Below are 21,702 nucleotides of genomic sequence, written 5' to 3'. Positions count from 1 at the left end.
GTTTTCTTATTGTTTTATGTTAAAAAAAATTATTTATATATTCATGATGTAAAATAGTTTTATACCGTTATTCAATCATAAATTATTATTTGAAACAAATAAAAAATAAAGTTACAATAACCATTAACACAAGTGAAAAATAATTGTATCCATTAACTAAGTAATCTAAAGTTCAAATCCTAATATTGAATATGAAATAAATCATACTATAAGAAAAAATAAATACTTTGTATACACTCACGTCTCCGGTGAACATTAAAGATTGCTTTCTTTTTGTAATTAGGGTGTTTGCAGTAAGTTTTATTTAGGATTTATTTTTTAAAAATATTTTATAGATAATTTTGTTGATAGAAAGAAATATTTATTATTAGGCAATTATTTATTTTAGGCAATTACTAATAATAAAAATTAGTTTTTTTTTTATCATGTACTCAATTTTCGTTCCCCTACTAACTTTTACAGATTCCGTCCCTGCCATTCATCATGATTTATGGATTGACAAATCACTCATGGAAGTGATCTCTAACCTGACAACTAACATTGGTTTTAGCATCCAAATAGAACACATAAAGATGACAGCAGTATTGAATCCATCAATTTCTCAAATCATATTTGATTTCTTGGAACTTGTGGAACATATGCTAAAATGTCTAGACAAACACACACTTACAGATCATTCACGTGAGTAGCTAATGCAACATCAGTGTAGTGCAACTACTAAAAAGCTTTACCCATATTTTATATCAAGGGACTCAAGTGATTAGTTTATGCTATCTTCTATTTAAAGAAAACATTCCATCTCAATATGAACTACTTTCTACCATTTATTTGATAGTCCCACAGTACTATCCACTACATTTTGTGCAGCCAATAAAAGGGTACAGGCAACAAATATGATCAAACTAGCCGTTGTAATGTACAACAAATACCTGGTTAGCTAATATGAACAAATGAGCAAATGATTTAAGCCAAAGAATCATAATGAGTTTAAATTACTTTCTACACGACTATTAAACAATGTTTGAAGAGTGGGGAGCCCCATGCCAGGGATCAACCAAACTTGCAGTGGCAATTAGGCCCATGAGAATCATGCAACAAATTTTTGACCCTGTACTTTGAATCCATGTCATAGTCCAGCAATCGCATTTATAAGAGTTGCCAATCATCCTCATTGGTTCCTGTATCATTGCCACGGTCCATGCCAGGGAAATCTTCCTCTTGGAATCCAGTGTTGTCACCTGACACATCATTACTGGTGACTTGCTTTGAGAAACTCCGAGACTGAGTTACAGTAAACAATGGTGCACCATTTGATTCTTCTGCGAGCTTCGAAGCTTGGGAGCAGAAATCATCAAAATCATCTGCCAACCACCATTATTAGAGTGATGAGGGACAATAGAAAGCTTAGATATTAGCCATAATTATTGAACTACTGAAATTAAGCAAGAGTAACCAGCAAACCTTTGTCTCGGCAGTAAAATCCAATAGCTAAGGATGGATCAATTGAATCTAGGGGTATGTGCCTCATAATACTGGTAAGAGTTTTAAAAATTAGACAATCAAGAATGAACAAGTTGTAGTTAACAGAATCAAAATAAAATCAATACAAGTAAAAGGCCTACTTGCAATGGTATGACGAAGTACTAGTAGGCTCTTGAGTATCCCCACTGATATTAACAACCTGAAAACCATTTAAGACATACTTAGTGAGCTATTGATTGTTCACCAACCCAGTAACAGCCTAAACACTTATATGATTGAAGTCATGCATAAAAAGTAAGGAAAGCAAATGGGATTTCATTCCTCCCAAGTCCCAACAACTAGGTTATCATATATCCATCCTTTTTTATTCTTCATTTTTTAGTCGTTCTGTTTGTGCACTTTCTTTTCTTTCCTTTTATCAATTAGCAGTTCTTTTTAATTATTTTGTTTGGCACTCAAAATTAGAAAAGATAGCCTTATATTGTAATGTTTCCCTCTATACACCAAAAACCATCTCAAGTTACACCAATATCCAAATATGTACATACCTACATCATTAACCGAATTCTATTAGCCCGTTCCCGCGTTAAGTCAACAATTCGTAACCTCGGATTCAAGACCCCATTGTTACCCGTTTACAAATTCAAAATAATGATATGGCAAAATAACTAACAAAACATGCATGATTGCAATTCCACAAAATATTTTCAGTAAGGTCATTGCTTTCTAAATTTATACACATGTATTTGCATACATAAAGACGCTCTGTGGTAGTCAATATTCAGGATAAAGTGCCAACAAGAAGAATTAAAAAAAAGTATTTATTATATCAAAAACACATATAACATTTTATACTAGCTTAGTAATTGATGGCAGATTTGAAGTAAAGCCGGAGATACATTCAATAAGTTAATTCATATATAACAAATATGATGCAAGTTTCACAATCTCAAAAGTATTGAGATGAGTAATAAATAATAATTTTGTATACTCTCATACCTGCTGAACATCATGGGGATCAAGGTAGAATGCTTTTTCATTCTGAGCACCAATAATGTATGTTGAAGCACCTGGTTTGCCACCCATGATGCCAAGGCTTTGGGGAAATTTAAAAGTTGAGCGCAATAATGGAATATACCTGACAATTTATAGATACAACTAATCAGTCATTGTGCTACAGTAAAAGATGAATAAAGCCCTGTGTTGTCTAAACCTGTACTGTAATTCAGTCTGCTTGGTCTTGAGTTTAACAATTTAAGAATAAAGATATAGGAAAGTTTCTTTACGGATTGCCACCCCAATTATTTTTAATCCAAATAGGCAGGGAAGATTTTGATTTAACAAATATAATGATATTACTAGGTTCAACTGTGAATCAATTACATAGCACCAAAGAACCTTGAAAATGTTGCACACCTTGGATTGACTTTATCAAGTCCAAGAACCAAAGGAACCAATAAAAGTAGAGGTGTCCAAGCAGCTAAGCCACTTGAAAACTCAAAACAGCGTTTGGAGGCATCTTCAATGCAGACAACTGGTGCTCCACCACGCTCCCCATCTTCATCTCCAGAAACAACATAAATAGCCATTGGAAGTGGCAGTTCTCCAAGGTCATTTTTCTTACGGGCTAGAACTTCCCATGTGCGACACATGGCATATGGTCCCACCCATGACCCAACAGCAAGGCCATAACCTTTACCAGCTTGAAGAAGATTGTGGATAGAAAAGGCAGAAGCCTCGGAATCACCAAAAAGTTGCAAGACATCAATATATTCTTTATCTGGTGGCTGTAAATTATAGAAGTACAACAATAAGTCAACCTAATGGCATTGTATCTCCAGACAAAACAAGACATACAAAGATGTGAAGACAAAAAGTAGAACAAAGGGAAAGAGAGGGGGGAAAACAGTCTAATTACTGAAACAACACAGTGCATATCAATCAGCTGACCTTGTCAATAGGTTTTCTCCATGATCTACCTAATTTATGAAAAAGTAATGCCTGTGCACAAGAAAGCCACATTAGTAGCTTTATTTTGAAAGACAACAAAAACAGGCAAAAAAATACAGAAAATATAAGGTATCATGTGACAATTTCCTTCTCAAAAGCAATCATTATATAGAAGGCATCATACCTGTGCAACAAGCATCTGACTGCTTCGAAGCATACAACCCCAATGAACATCACTGGTATACTTTGTATCTCCAATAGCATCAAAGCCTATAGTATGCATGTTAAAATTTGTTAGTTTAACATTTATCATCTTAATACATCCCTGAAAAGGTAGTAGTATACATTCAACAGACCTTTCCGATATGTAACTAGGATTTTTGATGAAAAATCTTGTTCAAATGATGCCAATCCATTACTATTATCTACACCTCCAGATGATTCTTGCTGTGAAATTTTATGACATACACCTAGAAGCCATATATCACCATCAGAACTTGAAATGTCAGTCCTGCTTGATCCTAGTACACGCTCCTGAAATCTCCTCATTGAGCCTCCAGTTACAACTTTCCTCACAGCAGCTGCCCACCCGCTACTTCGAGAATGAACTGCTTTCTTTTCGGAAGCTGATGATTCACTATATGTTTCAACCACTGAAAAACCAGATGTAAAGATGTTTGACCATAAGGAAGCCTTGGGAAACTTACTGTTACTAGATCCTGCTTTTGAATAAACGGGCACCTGTGTATTATCTACAGTCTCGGTGGAGCTTTTAGAAGAGCATTTTGAAGAAACAATCCTCTCACATAGACCCTTCAAGACCATTATGAAGCTGAAGAAAACACGACAGTTGGCTCATAGAAGCAAACTAATTTTGTGCTAATATCTGCAAGTAAAAAAAGGTAAATAATGAAATAAAGACATAAAAAATCTTCAAAACACATGTTCATTATTATTCACTGACAATCCAAAAGGTGAAAGATACATCTAAGAACAAAAAAAAAAAGAAACTTTCTAACGCTAACAAATTCTACAGCTAGCCCAAAAAGACATGATAATCAGCATTTTAGACTTCTACAAATACTCAAATGGATGATTGAAGAAACTGCCAAGACAGGTTCGTTCAACTGGTTAAAGTGATCCAAATCAATTTTTCTTCCCATCAGGAGAAAGAAGAAATGCATTCCTATCAATGAAGATAGAAAGGAAAAAAAAGGCTAAAAGAATGAAAGCAAGCAAAAAAGAAACCAAATAATAACCTATGGCACCCTCCATCAAGCACCCCATATAGCCATGACATCTTTAATCCCCTAATCAAAATAATATTAAGAAAAATTGATGAAAAGTCAAGTGCCCCAAATCCACATAACCATCTTAAATATGAGAGAAAAACATCATACGAAAAAGAAATCGATGCCCAAAATCAATGATACAATCACACATGTTGTAATTTCAGCAGGGCTTCAAATATATTGGATAATCAGTACGAAACTATGCATCAGCCACATGAATTCGAAAGCAGAAAAATGTATAAAGCCAAGCCAAAAACACGGAACAAAACCCAGAAGGGAATTTTGCAGAGACCAAAATTGAATGGGTTTCAAGGCATTCAATCAAAGGCCGAGACGAGAAGCTAAAGCAATTGAACGAAGAAAACAACGAATCTTCGGATTAAAGAAATATATTATTATCTTTGTGTCAAATAGGAATTCGAAGAAAATAAGGTAAAAGAAGGTGACATACGAGGTTAAGGTTGTAGGTGAGATGAAGAAGAACGGTGGCAGAATTCCGATCCTAAACTCTCAGCTATGAGACTTGGTTCGGACTCCACTTCATCTCTCTCTGTCTCTCTCGCAAACTCTTAGGTATGTTCCTTGTTTTGTTTTTGGCTTTTTTATTTTTTTCTGAAATTTTAGGCATGTTCCTAACTCTATATAGATTACTAGAAATTTTATAATATAGAGATTACTAAAAAATATAATAAGTAGCTCAACTCAAGCCTCAAATTAAAACAAAATAAACTTTATTTCACTGGAAAAAAAATAAGGGTCGTTAGGATTTTCTGTTTTTTTCTCTTTGCTGAATTGACTTTCTGTTTTTTCTTTGTTAACAAGATTATCTCGATAACAAGATTATACAGTTGAATAAATATTCAAAAGATAAGGTTTATTATTCATAATGAATTAATGATCTTACTAACTTCAAATAAGATTACCTTTCATAAAAGATTAATATTTTTTTAGAAGCTTCACAAAAGATTAATATGATTTCATAAAAAAAACACTCAACTTTAATTAATATATTTAAGCTTTAAAAGACTTGATTATTTATTAATTTTCTCATACATTTTTATATTATTAGTAATTAGTAATGCCTTTTTATTAACAGATTTCGCACACATTTTTAGTCAGTCATAAAAAAATTATAAAAACAAAACTGTTGCAGTTGAATTAAGGTATCATTTAATGAAAATTCTTATGTCCTCCTCCTCACAAAAAATCTTATATCATCATTAAATTAGTGATCAGGACCCAAGGAATAGATAGTGGGGATTCTTTTGTTTTGGAGGATAAGTAATTCGTCCTTAAGAAGAAGACAAGAAAATTTTCTTATGTGTTAACTTGTACGATAATTGTATAAGATGGTTCTAAAATTAATGCGTGTAAGTTTTATCATTCTAAAGTTTTTTTTCTAAGAAAAACCCAACCTTGTAGGATAAATGTTTCTCTTCTATATATATATAATTAAAATGCAGTAGACAACTTCATTTTATTTACATATTTAGACCTAATTTCTTGATATAAATGTCATCAGAATGATGAATATCTATCAGATAAAAATAGAGATTTTATCTATCTTTTTTTACTTGATTTCATATGATATTTTTTCATATTAATTTTTTAGGTGGTAAAAATAAACTTTTTCACTTTCGTATTTTAGTATGCCTGAGTCTTATGGCAATGGAAGAAAATGATCTACTCAATTAGTCATCTTATTATTGTCGTGTTGAGTCTAAATAATACATATGTCTCTTAAGGTTTTTTTTTTTCAAGTGAATATCTCTCAAACTTTAAGGTTTGTTAAAAGAGCTTAAGTATATTAGTTGTCTCCTAGATGAATGTTGTAATCTTATTGTTGTGGTATTGAGTTTGAATATCACATATGTCTCTTAAAGCTCTTTTTTTTCCTTGGTAAATATCTCTCAAAGTCTAAGGTTTGCTAAAAGAGCTTAAGTATATTAGTTGTCTCCTAGATGAATGTTGTAATCTTATTGTTGTGGTATTGAGTTTGAATATCACATATGTCTCTTAAAGCTCTTTTTTTTCCTTGGTAAATATCTCTCAAAGTCTAAGGTTTGCTAAAAGAACTCAAATATATTAGTTGTCTCCTACATGAATGTTGTAACCAATTGAATCAACCATTTTTTACTTGAGTTTTGTTGAGTTTGAGTGACAATAAAGTGACAAACAACTAAAATACAAACACACATAAAAAACATAAATATTTTTCATAAAAGATAACATTTGTTGAGTCGTCTAAGACTATTATAAACAACAAATTGTCTTAGATATTTAATGTAATTACCTAACTAAAAATTGAACTTAGGACCACTAATTATACTATTTATTAATTTTTATTATTGAGAGTTACTTATTTTTTATTAGGAAGAATTTATTCCCTTTTAACCTTTTCTTCTTTACATTAAAGTGGATTACCTAACTAAAAATTGAACTTAGGGTCACTAATTATACTATTTATTAATTTTTATTATTGAGAGTTACTTATTTTTTATTAGGAAGAATTATTCCCTTTTAACCTTTTCTTCTTTACATTAAAGTGGATGATAAATGTATTAATTAGTAAAAAACTTTCTTTATATTGAAAATTTTAAATTAGCGTTGGAAAAAGTTAATATAGTATATAAGGTGGTGATATTTTTTTTAATATTGGGGTGGACATTCTATATAATAAGTTTGGTCTAGAAAACACTTTTTGAATGATTGTATTAAGAATTGGTGTAGAAAATATTTTCTAGATAAAATTTTTATCAACTGATTTAGAATATCGGCACCCTTTGTAACTTTGGTCTAACACAAGGTTTTTGTTATTTTATTTCAGTAATGCACTTATACTTTTGTCACGCTCCAATCTTTAAATTATAGTCCTTTGGTTTGGCAAATTCAAGACACCTTAAGGAAAGTATTTTTTCAAGTTTATATTAAATGTGCCTCAATGACATCGATCTTGCTCTTGTATAAGTACTGCCTGAGTCTTCATTTCCTTTTTATATATCTCATCAATTTTGTTTTTCTCAAAGTTTTTTGCTGTTCTCAGTATTTTCGTACTCTTTCAAATCTAGCCCTGTGGAGTGTTCTTTATACAAAAGGTATAATCTTCTATCTCTGATTATTACTTTATTTTCAACCCTTAGCCTCATTATTTGTTTCAAACCCTAACTTTGTTATCTCTTGTAACATCACCTATAATATAAATATAATACTAATACTAATTAACACACATGTTAGATCAAACACAAGATAATATCAACGCCATGTTGATTTTTAAAACGGATTTTATAATTTGTTATTTGTTCTTTTTAAAATGTATCTTTTGTATTTTGTTTTTTGAAAGATTTATTTTGGTTATTTATCTCTCATATTTGAGTCAATGTTGTTCTTTTAAAATAGTATTCATTTTCAGCTTTAAGATATAATTTTGAATCATTTTTTATTGTCTAAGATGAAATTTATCTCATTAGAATCACTTATATAAAAATTTATACTATTAAAAAAAAGCCATAATATATAATAAAAATTGCATAAAAACATTAATATCATAAGAAGTATTAAAATTTTTAACCACTTATCCCTTTTACTTTACATTGTTTTTCTATTTCTAATTTTTTTTCTAAACGGATTTGGTCAATGGTTAACAATAATCTTGTATGATAATATTTTTGTTAGTTTAATATTATTGACTAGTTTAAAATAATTTTATATTATCATTAAATAATAAATTATTATTTAAAATACTATAAAATAATTATTTTAAAAATTAATAAATTTATTATGATAAATTATGATTAAATGACTATAAAAATTTTACATTATTAATGCAGAATACTTTTTCTATTTTTTTATCATAAATCTAAAATATAATGTGTTTCTTTTAGAAAAAATTGTGTCTCTTTTATAATATATAAAAATAAACATTTACTTCACATAATACACAAACTTATCTTTATCTTGTACTACTATTTAATACTTGTTTTACTAAAAAAATATTAAACCACAAATTCGTATGTTTGGTGCATTACTGTTTTTCTCGTTTTTTACATATATCTTTGTTGGAAAGTAAGAAATTATATTTAAGATATGTTCAAATATTATTTTTTTTTTAGTGGTTGGAGAAAAAAATATTTTTAAGTATGCAGGGAAAATAAAAATTAAAAAATAAAGTACGGGCGACACGTTAACACGGTAATTGGTACCCGTACCGGAAATCAAGGAGGTAAGTTATCATGGCGCTTCGCGTGTTGTTTTTCTTTCTTCCGTGACGGCGTTATTGATTCCGTGACGGTGACAGCGCGGCGGCTTTCAAATCTCTTTCTCTCTGCCTGCTTTTTTTCTCTGTCTAGAATCCATTTGTGGCCTCTGAGAGACCCTTTGGGAGGAAACGCCAGAAAACCCAAAGTTTTGTTCTTCCTCTCTTTGCAATCTCTACACAGAAGATTTATGGATAAAATTTGCAAATTTGGTTCACTGCAGCACTGTTCCGTCGCAAATTTCTTCCACCGACAAGTGTTTGACTTCGTGGTTCCGTCGCTTTTTCAACCCTTCGATAGATTCATTCCTTGGTTACGCTTTCTGGCTCTCAAATAACATTCAAGCTACCCTCTTTGTCTTGTAATTTTCTTCTGAATTGAAAAAAAAAAGGTTAGATTTCATATGGGTTTTCTTCTTTCAGCTCAATTTTTTATCTTTTCTTTTATGTTTTTTAAATTTAGTTTCTGGGTTTTTTGGGGATGGTGTATGATGGTTTGTGTTGTGTTGAGATTATTAGGCATACTTTTTTGTGGCGAGCTTGCTTTGAATTCTGTTACTAGATTGGTGTTAAGTATACTAATTTTATTACAATTAATAAAGATTAAAAAAGAAGAACGAGTGTTTAATCCAGGGGACTTTGTACTTGCGTGTTGTTAAATATCCTATTTGTAAGCAAGAAAAGAGAGAGTAAGAATAATAAAATAAACAAGAAGAAAACAAAGATGATTTAGAAGATGATATCAGACTACAATTATGTTGGGGCTAACATGCCTAGTTATCCTTGATGCAATATTAATGTTTTTTTACTGCTTTCCTAATCTCTACTCATATCTACTAATATATTCAACCCTGATCCCTTATGATGAAGAGTCTCCCTTATGTATTCTCTCCCAAACAACAAAGACACTCTATTCCTAATAATGCAATGTTGAGATGTCATTTTCTAATTCTTTAGACATTACCATTTCTCAATTTATAATCCCTAAAAACAAATGCATAGATGACCAAACCACACAATAACAATGAAAAACAGAAAAGAACAATAGAAATTGAAATTATATTAATAGATAGGAAGAACAGTTACATTACACGGACTTTGGCTGCTAGGCTCCAACAAAGGGGATTTAGCCTCTCATAACCATGAGAGACTTTATACTTCAGAGGCTAATAAAAGAAAAGGTTGGATGACTAGTAGTAAGAAAATGGAGAATGACTAAGAAGGAGAGTTTCCCCTAATGGATAGACCCAGACTTTTGATAGCTTTGAGACTCGGTGTTTTTTACTTCTGCTTCCTCTTCCAGTCTTCCTTATATAGTCTCCAGGTAGCTTAATTTTCACGCTGACTTCGCACTTAGCGCGGGCTTTCGCGCTAAGCCTGGTGGCGCACTAAGTGAGCTGTCCAGTTCTTCAATTTTTCTTCAAGGCTTTTTCTTTCACTTTTTGCCTCAATGTTCCTTCAAAGCACTTAAATTCTTTTTCTCTTGACTTCTGCTGATAAAAAATAATAAAGATGTTAATTTCTTCATTATTTCATTAAAAATAATAATAAAGTAAAGAAATTGTACTTATTTATTAGTCAAAATTAACTATCAAATTAGCTTATATTTCGCAATTATTAAATTTTCTATTAAGATTTAATTGATATATGTGATTAAGGGTGTGGTTTGATAAATAACTTAATTGAACGCTTTTTGAATAGGCTTTAGGTTGTTATCATGTAAGCTTGTTTCTAAGTTGTTTTTATAATTAAAGAGGAAATAAGGTTAAATTGTTTTTATATAACCTGTAAGTTGTTTCCGAGCTGTCCTAGAGATTATTGAAATAAGTTGAATAAGCTGTTTTCATAAGACCTTCGAAATACTAAGTTATGCCATTAGATAAGTTTAAAGTTATGTTTAGATAAACTTTGGTAAGAGAAGAAAATAAGAAGGAAAAATGAATTGAATTTCTTCTATAAATTAAACTGAACTTATGTACTGAATTTTATGAAAGTTCTTTCATCTAACTTTTTCAAAAGCTAAAGTGCATAAGTTGATTTTAATTTATGGGACAAGTTCAATTCATTATACTTTCTTTTTTCTTTTCTTATAGGTGCTTATGAAGAGGTTTATCACACATGACTTAAATAAACTGCAAATATGCTCTTCCAAATGCACCCGAATTTTAAATTGAGTTAGTTTAAAAACTGTCATATGATATCAAATGTTTGATCATATCATGTTTTCATCAATATATAATTATACCGTGATTGTCTAACATACCGGTGCATGGTATGATGCTTAGGGCTTACAGTTATTGACTTGGATGTTTTGCAAGCAAGGCCTCCAGATTGTGGCTTTCTGAGTTCTAAATCTGCTCAAGTCTTAAGACAGAGAGATTGCAAAGTGATTTGAGACCACGTTGTGGTGTAAGGACCAAAATGACTGCTTCAGCCCGATCTTCCCTTAAGAAGATGTCATGGGCTAGGGGTCAATCCTCTGGTTGGACAGCTTTTGATCTCAAGCAGAGAAAGAATAACAATTTTGAATCTGAAGATGACAAGGACCCTTTCCCAGCTATAGGCACTACCGATCCTATGGTCGGGAAGAACCATGTTCCTGCAAAGCCTTTCTCTTCAGTACTTCTCCCAACTAGAAACTTCCCCCCTTTCAAAGAGGGTGGGAATAGCAAAAAGGCAATGGTAGGTTCTGATTCTGATGGAAAATATTGCGGGGCTACTGCTCAGGAAGATGTTAATTTAGCTATCAAAAAGCTTAGAGAGCAGCATCTTTGGGCTGAACATAGCTTGATAGATGATATTTTCTCTGCTGTTAATAACAATATTGACAAGGCCACAGCTTTATTGGAAACTATGGACCCTGCAGCGAATTTTGAAGAATCCAAAGTATCCAGCAATCCTAGATCAACTACTTCAGATGATACTCCTTGTAAGGATAAGACTGACGATAGTCTTACTTCAGAAAAGGTTGAGGATGACATTCCCTTCGATTCTAATCTTGTTGATAATCTCCAGGATAATGATAAGGACTTGGAGGATAGAAATGCTCCCTCAGGTCAAAAGCTTTCTGATGTTGATTACTTGAGATGCAAAATGAAACTCTTGAATTCCATTCCTGTTGAGCCTGAATGGGAGGATGATGATATTTACATTAGCAATCGAAAGGATGCATTGAGGACAATGCGGTATGAATGCTAATACATGTATTCTTTCTGGAAATGGTGTTAGCTGTTATTTCTTGCTTTTATTGTTTGGCTATTTATTTATCAGCATTTTTTTCTCGTGTAATACATACATATTTATGTATGTATTTATGTTTTTCTTCTGTTGTCTATTTCTATATAAGATGACATGGGGAAACATATGTAGTGAAGATGGGATCTACATGCAGTGAAACATATTGATCAATGCTTGACTTAGTCTGACCTTATCAAGATGGGATTTGAACAAGTTCCTGTATTGTTATCTGCTATACCTATAATCTCTTTGGTCTTGAAACTACTTGTAATGTGCTTAGAGAAAAGATTTCCTTAACCTTAACCAATTACAGTAAAAACAGCATTAAGTAATGAACTTATGTCTGTGGTGGTGCCTTCTGTTTTCATTTATGTCTGTAATAGTAATATGGTTTTAGATTTGCAATAACTTCTTGAGAAAGAGCTCTAGCCTATGCTGATTTTGTCATAGCATTTCCAGTTTTGCACATACTTTTAGATTTGAAGCGTCTAATTAATCCATGCTATCATATATCTCCTCTTCAGGATTTTTCATTTGTAATCACTTTCAATCATAGGGATTGCATCCTTGTCCATAATTAGAGATGAAACCATTTGAGTTTTACACCGGTTGTTTTATTGAAAATATCACATTTCTGTATACAGATCGTCACTCTGAATTGAGACTTCGTACCTTTTTAATTAAACAGGTCAGCATCACGACATTCTAGGGCAGCTTCTAGTGCTTTTCTTAGAGGTGATCATTTTTCTGCTCAACATCATTCAATGAAAGCTCGGGCGGAACGGCATACTGCTGAAGAACTTAATTCTGATGCAGCCAAAAAAATTTTAAGCGTCAGGAATAATGAAAATGATATCTGGAAACTTGATTTGCATGGTCTTCATGCAACTGAAGCTATTCAAGCATTGCAAGAACATCTCTACAGAATTGAAAGCCAAGGCTTCTCAAAGAGTTCAGCCACTTCAAATGGCGTGAAGGAAAACGGGCTTGGACATTCTACACTTGGATCTCTCAATTTCATGGACAGGGAAGCACCATTACGGCTCAGACCATTAGCTTTGCATGTCATAACAGGTATCTTGGCTTCTTTTTGACCATGGATAACATATAAAGTCTATGTTCATACTTGTATAGGTAATTCTGCTCCTGGAGAAGTTCTTTTTGATTGCATATGCATAGGCTAATGTCCACGTGAACCAACATGGTAGCACTTAATTGCATTTTTTTAATTTCTGCAGGTGTCGGTAATCACAGTCGGGGACAAGCCGCTCTTCCTACAGCTGTCAGAAGTTTCCTCAATGAAAACAGGTCGAAAATCTCCCAATGCAGTATGTCATCTATACTGCTTCCTTCCCTCCCTCCCATTACCTTTGTTGAGGATATTCAAAACGAATAAGAATGGGATATCCATTGTGTGTCTCTAGGAATAAGGTTCATTTTGGTTCTCAATTTTTTCTCTTGTGTTGTGCTTCAGGTACCGTTTTGAGGAGATGAGACCGGGCGTAATTACAGTGTGGCCCAAGTTTCGTCAAAATTGATTTTTGAGTCCCCATCAGAAACTTGTTCTTGTATTGTATCATTTCATAGGGGGATCATATACTATATGAGTATTTAGCAGTGGTGAGATTTAATTTTGGTCTCCCATGTTGATGTGAAATAAGAAATTTGCATTGCCATTGGAAATTAATTCAGATTGATTTATTTATTTCAGACATCATGCTTGTTCTATTCAACATTTACTGCAATTACGACTTAATCAGAACTTCCGGTGGTTTAATTCGCTAGGAATTACTACGACTCTAAATATGATTTTGCTTCAATTACCGTTAAACACTAAATATGAACCATGGTTTGAACTCTCCTTAGAAGAAGCACTCACATTTAATATTTAGTCATCAATTTAATAGGTATAAAAAATACATCTTATTAGTTATTCAATTAATATTGGCTACGAGATAAATTAAAATTATTAACTACGTGTTCGTATCAATTTATCTTATAAATATTATTTTTGACAATTTGCTTATAATTTTTTTTAAATGGATAGTTTTCAAACAAACAAATCACTAAATCCAAGTATATATAATATATTGTCTCTCACTCAACTTTATTTTCATCCGTTATTTTCTAAAATTGTTAATCAAAGAACAAATATTTCTTAAATTACACGCTAGTTTGGATGGACACACTCACACCACATGGGCCCAAAAAAATTAAGTGAAGAGCCACATTACAAACAACAATGAAGGTTCCTTAATATTCTACTTTTCTTCACGAAATTTCCTTGATATTCGCCAAGCATGTCTTTATGACAATGACAATAGGGATCTTGTGTCCTGGACTAGAAAATAAATTAAAACGAGTTAAGATTCTATATACTTCTGAATTTCATTCAATTGCACAACATGTACCCATCTTACTATTATCCTTCTAGTTTCTGTGGGGCATATGCAACAAACTTCTCCAATTTGTGGTTCAATAGAAGAGGTACCTCAATTGAGCCATTCTCTGATCCTCCAAAGTCCACTTCAAGTGTTATGGCAAACTTTGGAACTACACATAGAACACCCACCACTACCACTACACCTTCACCACCCTCCTTAGACCCTTATGAACCAAAAGCGCCTCATGAAAAGTTATACACTGATTTCAAAATCTACTGGCCCTTCACCACGCCCTTGACTTCAGAAGCTGCAGCAATTCGTGTCATCAGAAACTTGGAGAATCTTGGCTTGTACTACACACTCTTTGTGTGGATCATACTCTTCATAGTCCTCATTCCTCATCGTAAGTCGTCATTGATTTTGTTGGTCATCATGACCTATGTGATAGTTCTTTATTGTTTAGTTCTAAGGGCACACCCCAAATCTGTTTTCCTTCATAGAACCATAGATAAAAAGTTTGTGTTGGCTTTGCTAGTGTTTGCGACATTTGTGCAGCTGATTTTGACTGAGGCAGGGATTCAGCTTGCTGTGACTTTGGCTTGTGCTGTGCCTTTTCTTTTGGTGCATGCAGTTTTTTGGGTTAGTCATCATGGCTTTGAGATTGAGGATGATTCTGATACCAAAGAAATGGCTCCTCTTGTTGGCCATAATAGATGTACATGTGGAGCCAAGGGTAGTCTAGAGAATGTTTAATGTTTGATTTTGGTTGTACATACTGCATAGTCCACTTCATACTTTTAAATTGCAAGTTAAAAGGAATTGTTCATACTTTATTATCTCCCTCGATATTTTTATTTATAAATATCTATTTATGAAGTGAGTTTTGAAAACTAGACTTATTTAATTTAATAAAATATTTTTATCTTTATTTTCATAATTTTAATAAATATAAAAATCATTAATCAATTTATCATGATTGAAAAACTTGAATATATTTTTTTATTTCTTATATATACATTTGATTCCTGAATAAATATTTTTCTCTCAATATTTGAATTTTTTTATTTTAGATCTGTTAACAGTTTAAAGGGATAATGTGTTCATTAATATTTGATAATTTGTGGATTTAAAAATCATTATTATTTATTTTAAAATCAAATTTATATTTTCGGATTAAAAACTGCCAATATCAATTAATTAAAGTAAAAAAATAAATAAATCAATCAAACATCAATAATTAAAATAACAAACCAAAAACCAAAACACTCCCAATTCCTAACCTTACCTCTCGCTTCCATGCCCATGGCTAAGAAACGAAAGCTTCGATCCTCCCACCCCGAACCCACCAAACCCGTCGAGCCACAACAACACGACCGAAAGTTGAACTCGAACAACAACAACAACAGCAACCCATCCCAGAACCAACCCTAACCCTAAAAGACCCTAACATCATGGTCGTCGAGGAACCAAAACATGAACAAGAGGAAGAACCGCAAAATGCTGAAAGCGAAGAAGAAGAGGAAGAGGAGGATCTCACTCTCGAAGAAGAGCCCGTGGAGAAGCTTCTGGAAATGTTCACGAAGGAGCAGCTCCACTCTCTCGCCGTAGGTCGTGGATATGTTCCCCTGATTTATTTATTTTGAACTTTGATTTAAAATAAAAAAATTTAAATATTAGGGAGATGTACATTTTTTTTTATCAAAAGATCAAACAAAATTTGAATATATATATAAAAAAACATATTTAGGTGTAATTTAAATAATGTCATAATTACCTCAATTCTTTATATTTTATGTAATGTAAATTAAAATAACTTTAAATTATCATTTTTTTTGTTGTTGTTTACAAGAGAGCTTTAACTCATCATTTGAAACGCGAGAGAGATGAGAGAAAGAAAATACAATGAAAAACAAGTCTCTTTTCTTATATTGGTGAAAAGCTAGGAAAGAAACAAAATGAAATGTATGTGGGTTTTATAGGAAATTTTATATCGTGCACCTGAGAGAAAATGAAAAAGAGGAAGGAAATTTATGATAAAAAAGGTTAAAATAGAATTTTAGCCCCTTATTTATATTTTAGATTTTAGTTTAGTCTTTTAAGTTAAAAAATTTCAGTTTAATCCCTTATATTATCTCTTTGTTAAATCAAATTAGTTCACATGATGTCTTTTTACCGTTTATCATGTGATACCAAGTTAAACAAATTAATGTAATGAACTAACAAAAAAATCAACTTGATCACCAATTTTTACAAAAAATAATGTTGTTTTATTATTAACATAATGCTAAAATATTTAAAAATTGAAAAATAATATGCGGTAAATTTTGTAAAAAAAATAATAATTGAATGATAAAACGTAAGACTAAGTCAAAAAATTATAAAGAAAAGAAAAACATGTAAACTCTGTATCCTTGTCACTACGAGAGCATGTTGTACCTAGGAACCGAAGTTCATTTTTACCATGTTGCGAAGTTGTCGAGATATTGATAAGTTTCAGTTTTACTTTTATCCTTTATCACATAAACCAACACAACTCTAGTGTAGTAATCAACAACAGTCAAGAAAAATAATGAGATCCATTGTGAGATGGTATATATATATGATATTTTCCCCGAAAATCATTATTAAAATAAAAAAGTTTGAAAACTTTATTATTACAAAGGAACATGATTTTTGTGAATTGTTGACATATAACAAACAAAATTATTTTCAAAAACTTTAAATTGAACAAATGTAATGAAACTATACATCAAAGAAAATGTACTATGGCAAGGATGACCCCCCCCATCTCGCATGCCATAGTGATGAATCCCCTCTTGAGATGCCAATAAAGAAGATCGTGAAGTTGTTATCCCTAAAATGTAAATCCTATACTTCTGGGCTTATCCATGTATGACACAAGTTGTAGGATAATCAGTGTAACTTAAAATTGGATGTTTTTCGTTTCATGCAAAAATTATGTTGCGATATCCCGATTTCCAATTTCTCCACAAGAATACATAATGTCACTATTAGGCATTGTTTTCTAAATGGCTAAGGTATAACACATATTGTAGTAATGGTTAACAATGCCAAAATAAAGAAGAGAAGAGGAAGAAGAGAGAGTAAAATGGAGAATAAAAGTTGGCGCTCTATTCAACATCTAAACATACAAAAGTAAAAGGAGGAAAATATAAATACAACCAGTAATAAAACTAAATCATCATAAAAGAGAGGAAAAGTAAGAAAATACATATTATCTAACATTCCTCCTCAAATTCATGATACATCAGTAGAAAGTTAAAAAACAAAAACATTAAGTGAAATGCGATTTTGTGAACAAATCAACAATTTGGATGGATGAAGAAATAAATGTTAAAGTAATGTTTTCATGAAAAAAGTGACATCTGAAATGACCCTCAATCTCAATATATTTGATATGTTAATAAAATATTAAATTACAATTGATTTGTATGACACTTATATTATCATAAAGTATAAATGTCTATTATGATGAAAGTCATAACACAATACTCAATTTCTATATAAAATCAAGACACAATTGATTGTTTCTTGTTCTTTCAAGAAATAAGAGAATCTCTTAGAAAGATGAAAAACATTCTTGTGGACTTAGAATAAGTGAAATTACCACCCTAATTAATCAAAATACACAACTCTAAGGAGGAAAACCAGAATTGAGTGCCCTAAAGATAATGAAGAATGTGAAGAACAACCGCACAATGAATTGTAGTAGGAGAAGCAACTAATTAATTACTAACAACATGCATAACATAAGCGCCTTTTAAAAATTATAAATATTAACAGCTAAAAATCAAAAACCAAATTCTAACAGCCAAAAATTGTTACAAGTTACCAATTTTTTATTCTTTGGTTAACACACACTCATAAGAAGAGAGACTAAAAGAGAATTTTCAAAATTCAAAAACTAAAAAATAAAAATTCTGAGTTTAAGAGACTGAAAAGGTCAGGGCCCCAAATTGAGAGAATAAAATAGTAATTAAACCTAAAAACATTCTAAATTAAAATAATAGTTTTGAAAGAAAAAACTTCTAACTTTAGAAAAAGTTTGCAACTAAAATTATCATTATCTAGTAAAAAGGCCGCCGATGGCACCATATGTACTTAATACACTCTTTGAAAAAAGCATTAATTGTCGTTGAAAAGAAACAAATTGTAGGCAGAAGATGCTTCCAACCCATGAAAAGGAGGAGTCATGAGCGATGTGGTTCAAAGTTTCTATGTAGTTTCATCACAACACTAGTACTTAAGACACTTGGGGGGTGATCAGGGAAGTAGGAAGCCAAATATTTTAAACTTGCATCTTATAGAATTGGCGATCCTCTTGTCTCATCATGGATTCGTTGAGTCTTTCTTCTGTTTCAGAACAGGCCAGGGAGAACAATGTAAATTAACTAACAAGTTCTTGCTTCCAATAAAGCCTGTAAGTTATGCTGGTAGTTGCTATGCACCTTGCTTCCCCCTCAAAGTTGACTTTTTTTTTGGCTTTAACTGGTCTTTTCATTTTTTATTTTTTTTTTGCAAATCATTAACAACAAAGACAAGGCAACCAAATCCAATCATATACAGGAAATTGCGTCGAGGATCAACTGCAGGGAGATTTCAAGAGAAACAAATTGAGGTAAGAATTTGTTAACCTTTTGAGTAAAATGTGTTTCAAATCTTTCAATTTTCGATCAAAATTGATGTTAGTACCTATGCTTTAAAGGGGATGATTTTGATTATGGTATTTTTTCACAATTAGTAAATTTCATTTTTCTTAATTATGAACTTGAGATACTATGGTGAGAAGTGAAATTCGCAAACTATATAAAAAATGCGATAATCAAAATTATGCTTTGTAAAATATAGAGAGGAAGATCAATTTTGATCAAAAATTGAATCATCTAATGTTTTATTCTAATCTTTATCTCATCCTGGTCGTCGTCACCATTATTTTTCGGTTGTGTTTTCTTTGTTTCGTCCCCCTTTCTAACATACATGTCTCTTGCGTTTGCATTAACATTAACAGTACCCTACAAATAAGGAGTTACTGAGAACAATTGAGTACTTGACAAATGCTACATCAGTATATTATGAGGAAAGGGATCACCATTATGTTCTTCATTTTTGTGATGTTACCTGTGACTTTTCTCTGTTCATGCGACAAATGCCGAAACACTAATTTAGACTGTATATGACTTTTGTCTCCACATGCACTTAATTTGCAGCCTGACAAAATATTGTCTTACAATAAAGCCTATATTGACGAGGAAGATGAAGAAGAGTGGAGCTCACAAAGCGACGAGGAAAAGGGTCAGAAGGAACTTCAAAAAACTATCAACTACTCTAACGACATAGTCACCAAAAAACGGAAAAGGAAAAGCAGCCATGTTGACAAGATTAGTTATTCAGATTAATTTGCTTGCTCAGTTGAAAAAAAATACAATCATATATCTTATAAATCTTCACTATATAAATGGGATTTGCGAACAAAGTATAATTTTGTCTGTGCAGAAAATTTTATAAATCATATCAATATTCAATGGAAAGAAGAAAAGTAATGAAAACCCAAGTTGCCGTTTCATTTATGTTAACATTTAGTATATGTGCAAACACATTGAAACTGGGAGAAATTATTACAGTCTTGGATGATCCCTTTGTAAATTGAAATTTGATTATGTGTGTAAAAATTAGTTAGGACTATAGACATGTAGTAGTCTCCGAAGATGTAATAATCTCTCCTGAAGCTTATAAGATTAATATTTGAGTAATTCTTTATAATTTGGACAGGCAAACAAGGAATATGCTATATCTTCTTCCTCTTCCCATGTGATAGATATCAAGACACTTTCAAAACTTTAGAACGTGGAAGCCAAGGATTAAGAAAAAATGATTCTCACATAGTAAGTGCTCCCATTTGTGAGACATTCAGACAGTTCTGTTCAACGGGAGATAATTTGTCCACAGGAACATCGTGCTGCATTAGCAGTTAAGTTATACGGAGTTCAAGCAGCACTTTTATCTGCTTTGGGCAACCCTTTTGAGAACCTATCCCAGTCCAAAAGCTCAAGTTTGTGGCAAGCCTCTGGCGGGTTCTTACCAGCAATGATATGGACTGGAATGTTCCCAGTGAGTCTATGAAGCACGGACACTCCAGTCCCTTATCGTGTCTGGTGTCCGACACTCATCCGTGTCAGTGTCCGACACCGACACAACACCCATACCACGTTCTATATTTTGGACATTACAGGTGTCTACATGTTAGCGTCCGTGTCGTGTCCAGTGTTTGTGTCGGTGTCGGTGCTTCATAGCAGTGAGTTTTGTGTACACCGTAATTGTGGTTTGGTCATTGGCTTTTAGAGTGCCCATTATCTCAATGCTGTGCCTTTCTCTTCTGTACTGTTTGTCTGTGTTGGTTGCTGCAGCAGGGTTTGATGTCACGTGTGGCATGTTTAGAATGAGTGGCATCTTGTTTGCATCTTTAGGAGTTCTTGGTTTTGTTCTGCTCCTTCTTGTTGTGGTCATGATGGTGCTTTTTGCTTCCTGGAGTTGCGCTAAACAAGATGGAGGAGCCAAGTGATGAGTGCTTGGTGCTTGGCATGCAGGGTCATGGAAAACAATTTAGGATCAGGAGTCGTTCTAGGCTAGCTTCTAGACTTCTAGTTACCTTCATTGAGGGCTTTCTACATTTTTTACTACGAATATAGTTTTCAGGTTTAGTTGAAAGATTTTTACAATTTCAAATCAGGGGGGTTCTTAATTATAATGAGTAATAATTTTGACTTTTATTTTATCAATTTAGTTGGTTTCCTACAACAATATACGAAATTAGTGTAGTTTGAAAACTACGGTAATTGGTGTCAATAAGTCCTTTTTTATTTTAGTTTTAATCACGATAGATGTTAGAAGTCAATAATTTCCATATTACACTACTTTGTATATAGTTTTACGAAACCATCCGTGAAAAATCAATAATTTTGATACATTATATTTGAAAAATGTATACCTGACATCCACAAAATGCATGTGGTTAATCAACATTATTAATATTATTACTTGATCACGGTTAGTCGAAAGATTTTTACTTGACTTTTTTAAACTTTTA

General features: G+C 32.2%; 3 protein-coding genes and 1 long non-coding RNA gene across 9 annotated transcripts; 3 read left to right on the top strand and 1 right to left on the bottom strand.

Moving 5' to 3' along the window:
* Positions 1 to 800: 800 nt before the first annotated feature.
* On the bottom strand, positions 801 to 5,353 carry LOC100810317 (cysteine protease ATG4). Of its 3 annotated transcripts, XM_014762377.3 has the most exons (10): positions 5,176 to 5,353; positions 4,140 to 4,318; positions 3,789 to 4,058; positions 3,617 to 3,702; positions 3,433 to 3,483; positions 2,899 to 3,269; positions 2,482 to 2,620; positions 1,623 to 1,681; positions 1,462 to 1,532; positions 801 to 1,361 (listed from the first exon to the last, which is right to left on the bottom strand). In XM_014762377.3, exons 2-10 carry the CDS (start codon positions 4,255 to 4,257, stop codon positions 1,147 to 1,149), a joined length of 1,380 nt encoding a protein of 459 aa, XP_014617863.1. In that variant the 5' UTR covers positions 4,258 to 4,318; positions 5,176 to 5,353; the 3' UTR covers positions 801 to 1,146. The 3 variants fall into 3 exon arrangements, with proteins under 3 accessions (XP_014617863.1, XP_014617862.1, XP_014617864.1); XM_014762376.3 differs by having other exon boundaries at positions 3,789 to 4,318; XM_014762378.3 differs by lacking the exon at positions 5,176 to 5,353 and having other exon boundaries at positions 3,789 to 4,085; positions 4,174 to 4,316.
* Positions 5,354 to 8,906: 3,553 nt separating this feature from the next.
* Positions 8,907 to 13,923, top strand: LOC100809786 (uncharacterized). Of its 3 annotated transcripts, none has more exons than XM_006586636.4 (5): positions 8,907 to 9,368; positions 11,262 to 12,161; positions 12,902 to 13,287; positions 13,452 to 13,541; positions 13,688 to 13,896. In XM_006586636.4, the coding sequence occupies exons 2-5, from the start codon at positions 11,398 to 11,400 to the stop codon at positions 13,705 to 13,707; spliced, it is 1,260 nt and encodes a 419-aa protein (XP_006586699.1). In that variant the 5' UTR covers positions 8,907 to 9,368; positions 11,262 to 11,397; the 3' UTR covers positions 13,708 to 13,896. The 3 variants fall into 3 exon arrangements, with proteins under 3 accessions (XP_006586699.1, XP_014617027.2, NP_001242104.2); XM_014761541.3 differs by having other exon boundaries at positions 8,913 to 9,368; positions 11,271 to 12,161; positions 13,452 to 13,521; NM_001255175.3 differs by having other exon boundaries at positions 8,919 to 9,368; positions 13,452 to 13,521; positions 13,688 to 13,923.
* Positions 13,924 to 14,395: 472 nt separating this feature from the next.
* LOC100805155 (uncharacterized) lies at positions 14,396 to 15,458 on the top strand. Of its 2 annotated transcripts, XM_041005151.1 has the most exons (2): positions 14,396 to 15,000; positions 15,153 to 15,368. In XM_041005151.1, the coding sequence occupies exons 1-2, from the start codon at positions 14,619 to 14,621 to the stop codon at positions 15,164 to 15,166; spliced, it is 396 nt and encodes a 131-aa protein (XP_040861085.1). In that variant the 5' UTR covers positions 14,396 to 14,618; the 3' UTR covers positions 15,167 to 15,368. The 2 variants fall into 2 exon arrangements, with proteins under 2 accessions (XP_040861085.1, XP_014617861.1); XM_014762375.3 differs by having other exon boundaries at positions 14,402 to 15,458.
* Positions 15,459 to 18,735: 3,277 nt separating this feature from the next.
* LOC102663503 (uncharacterized) lies at positions 18,736 to 21,357 on the top strand. The gene is made up of 3 exons (XR_001382549.2): positions 18,736 to 19,038; positions 19,156 to 19,236; positions 19,826 to 21,357. It is a non-coding gene; the product is annotated as an uncharacterized lncRNA (long non-coding RNA).
* The last annotated feature ends 345 nt before the right edge of the window (positions 21,358 to 21,702 follow it).

Source organism: Glycine max, chromosome 9 (genome assembly GCF_000004515.6).
Source record: "Glycine max cultivar Williams 82 chromosome 9, Glycine_max_v4.0, whole genome shotgun sequence".
NCBI classification, from domain to species: domain Eukaryota; kingdom Viridiplantae; phylum Streptophyta; class Magnoliopsida; order Fabales; family Fabaceae; genus Glycine; species Glycine max.
The sequence above is the reverse complement of the archived record's forward strand: the minus strand, read 5'-3'. Positions and strand labels throughout refer to the sequence as shown.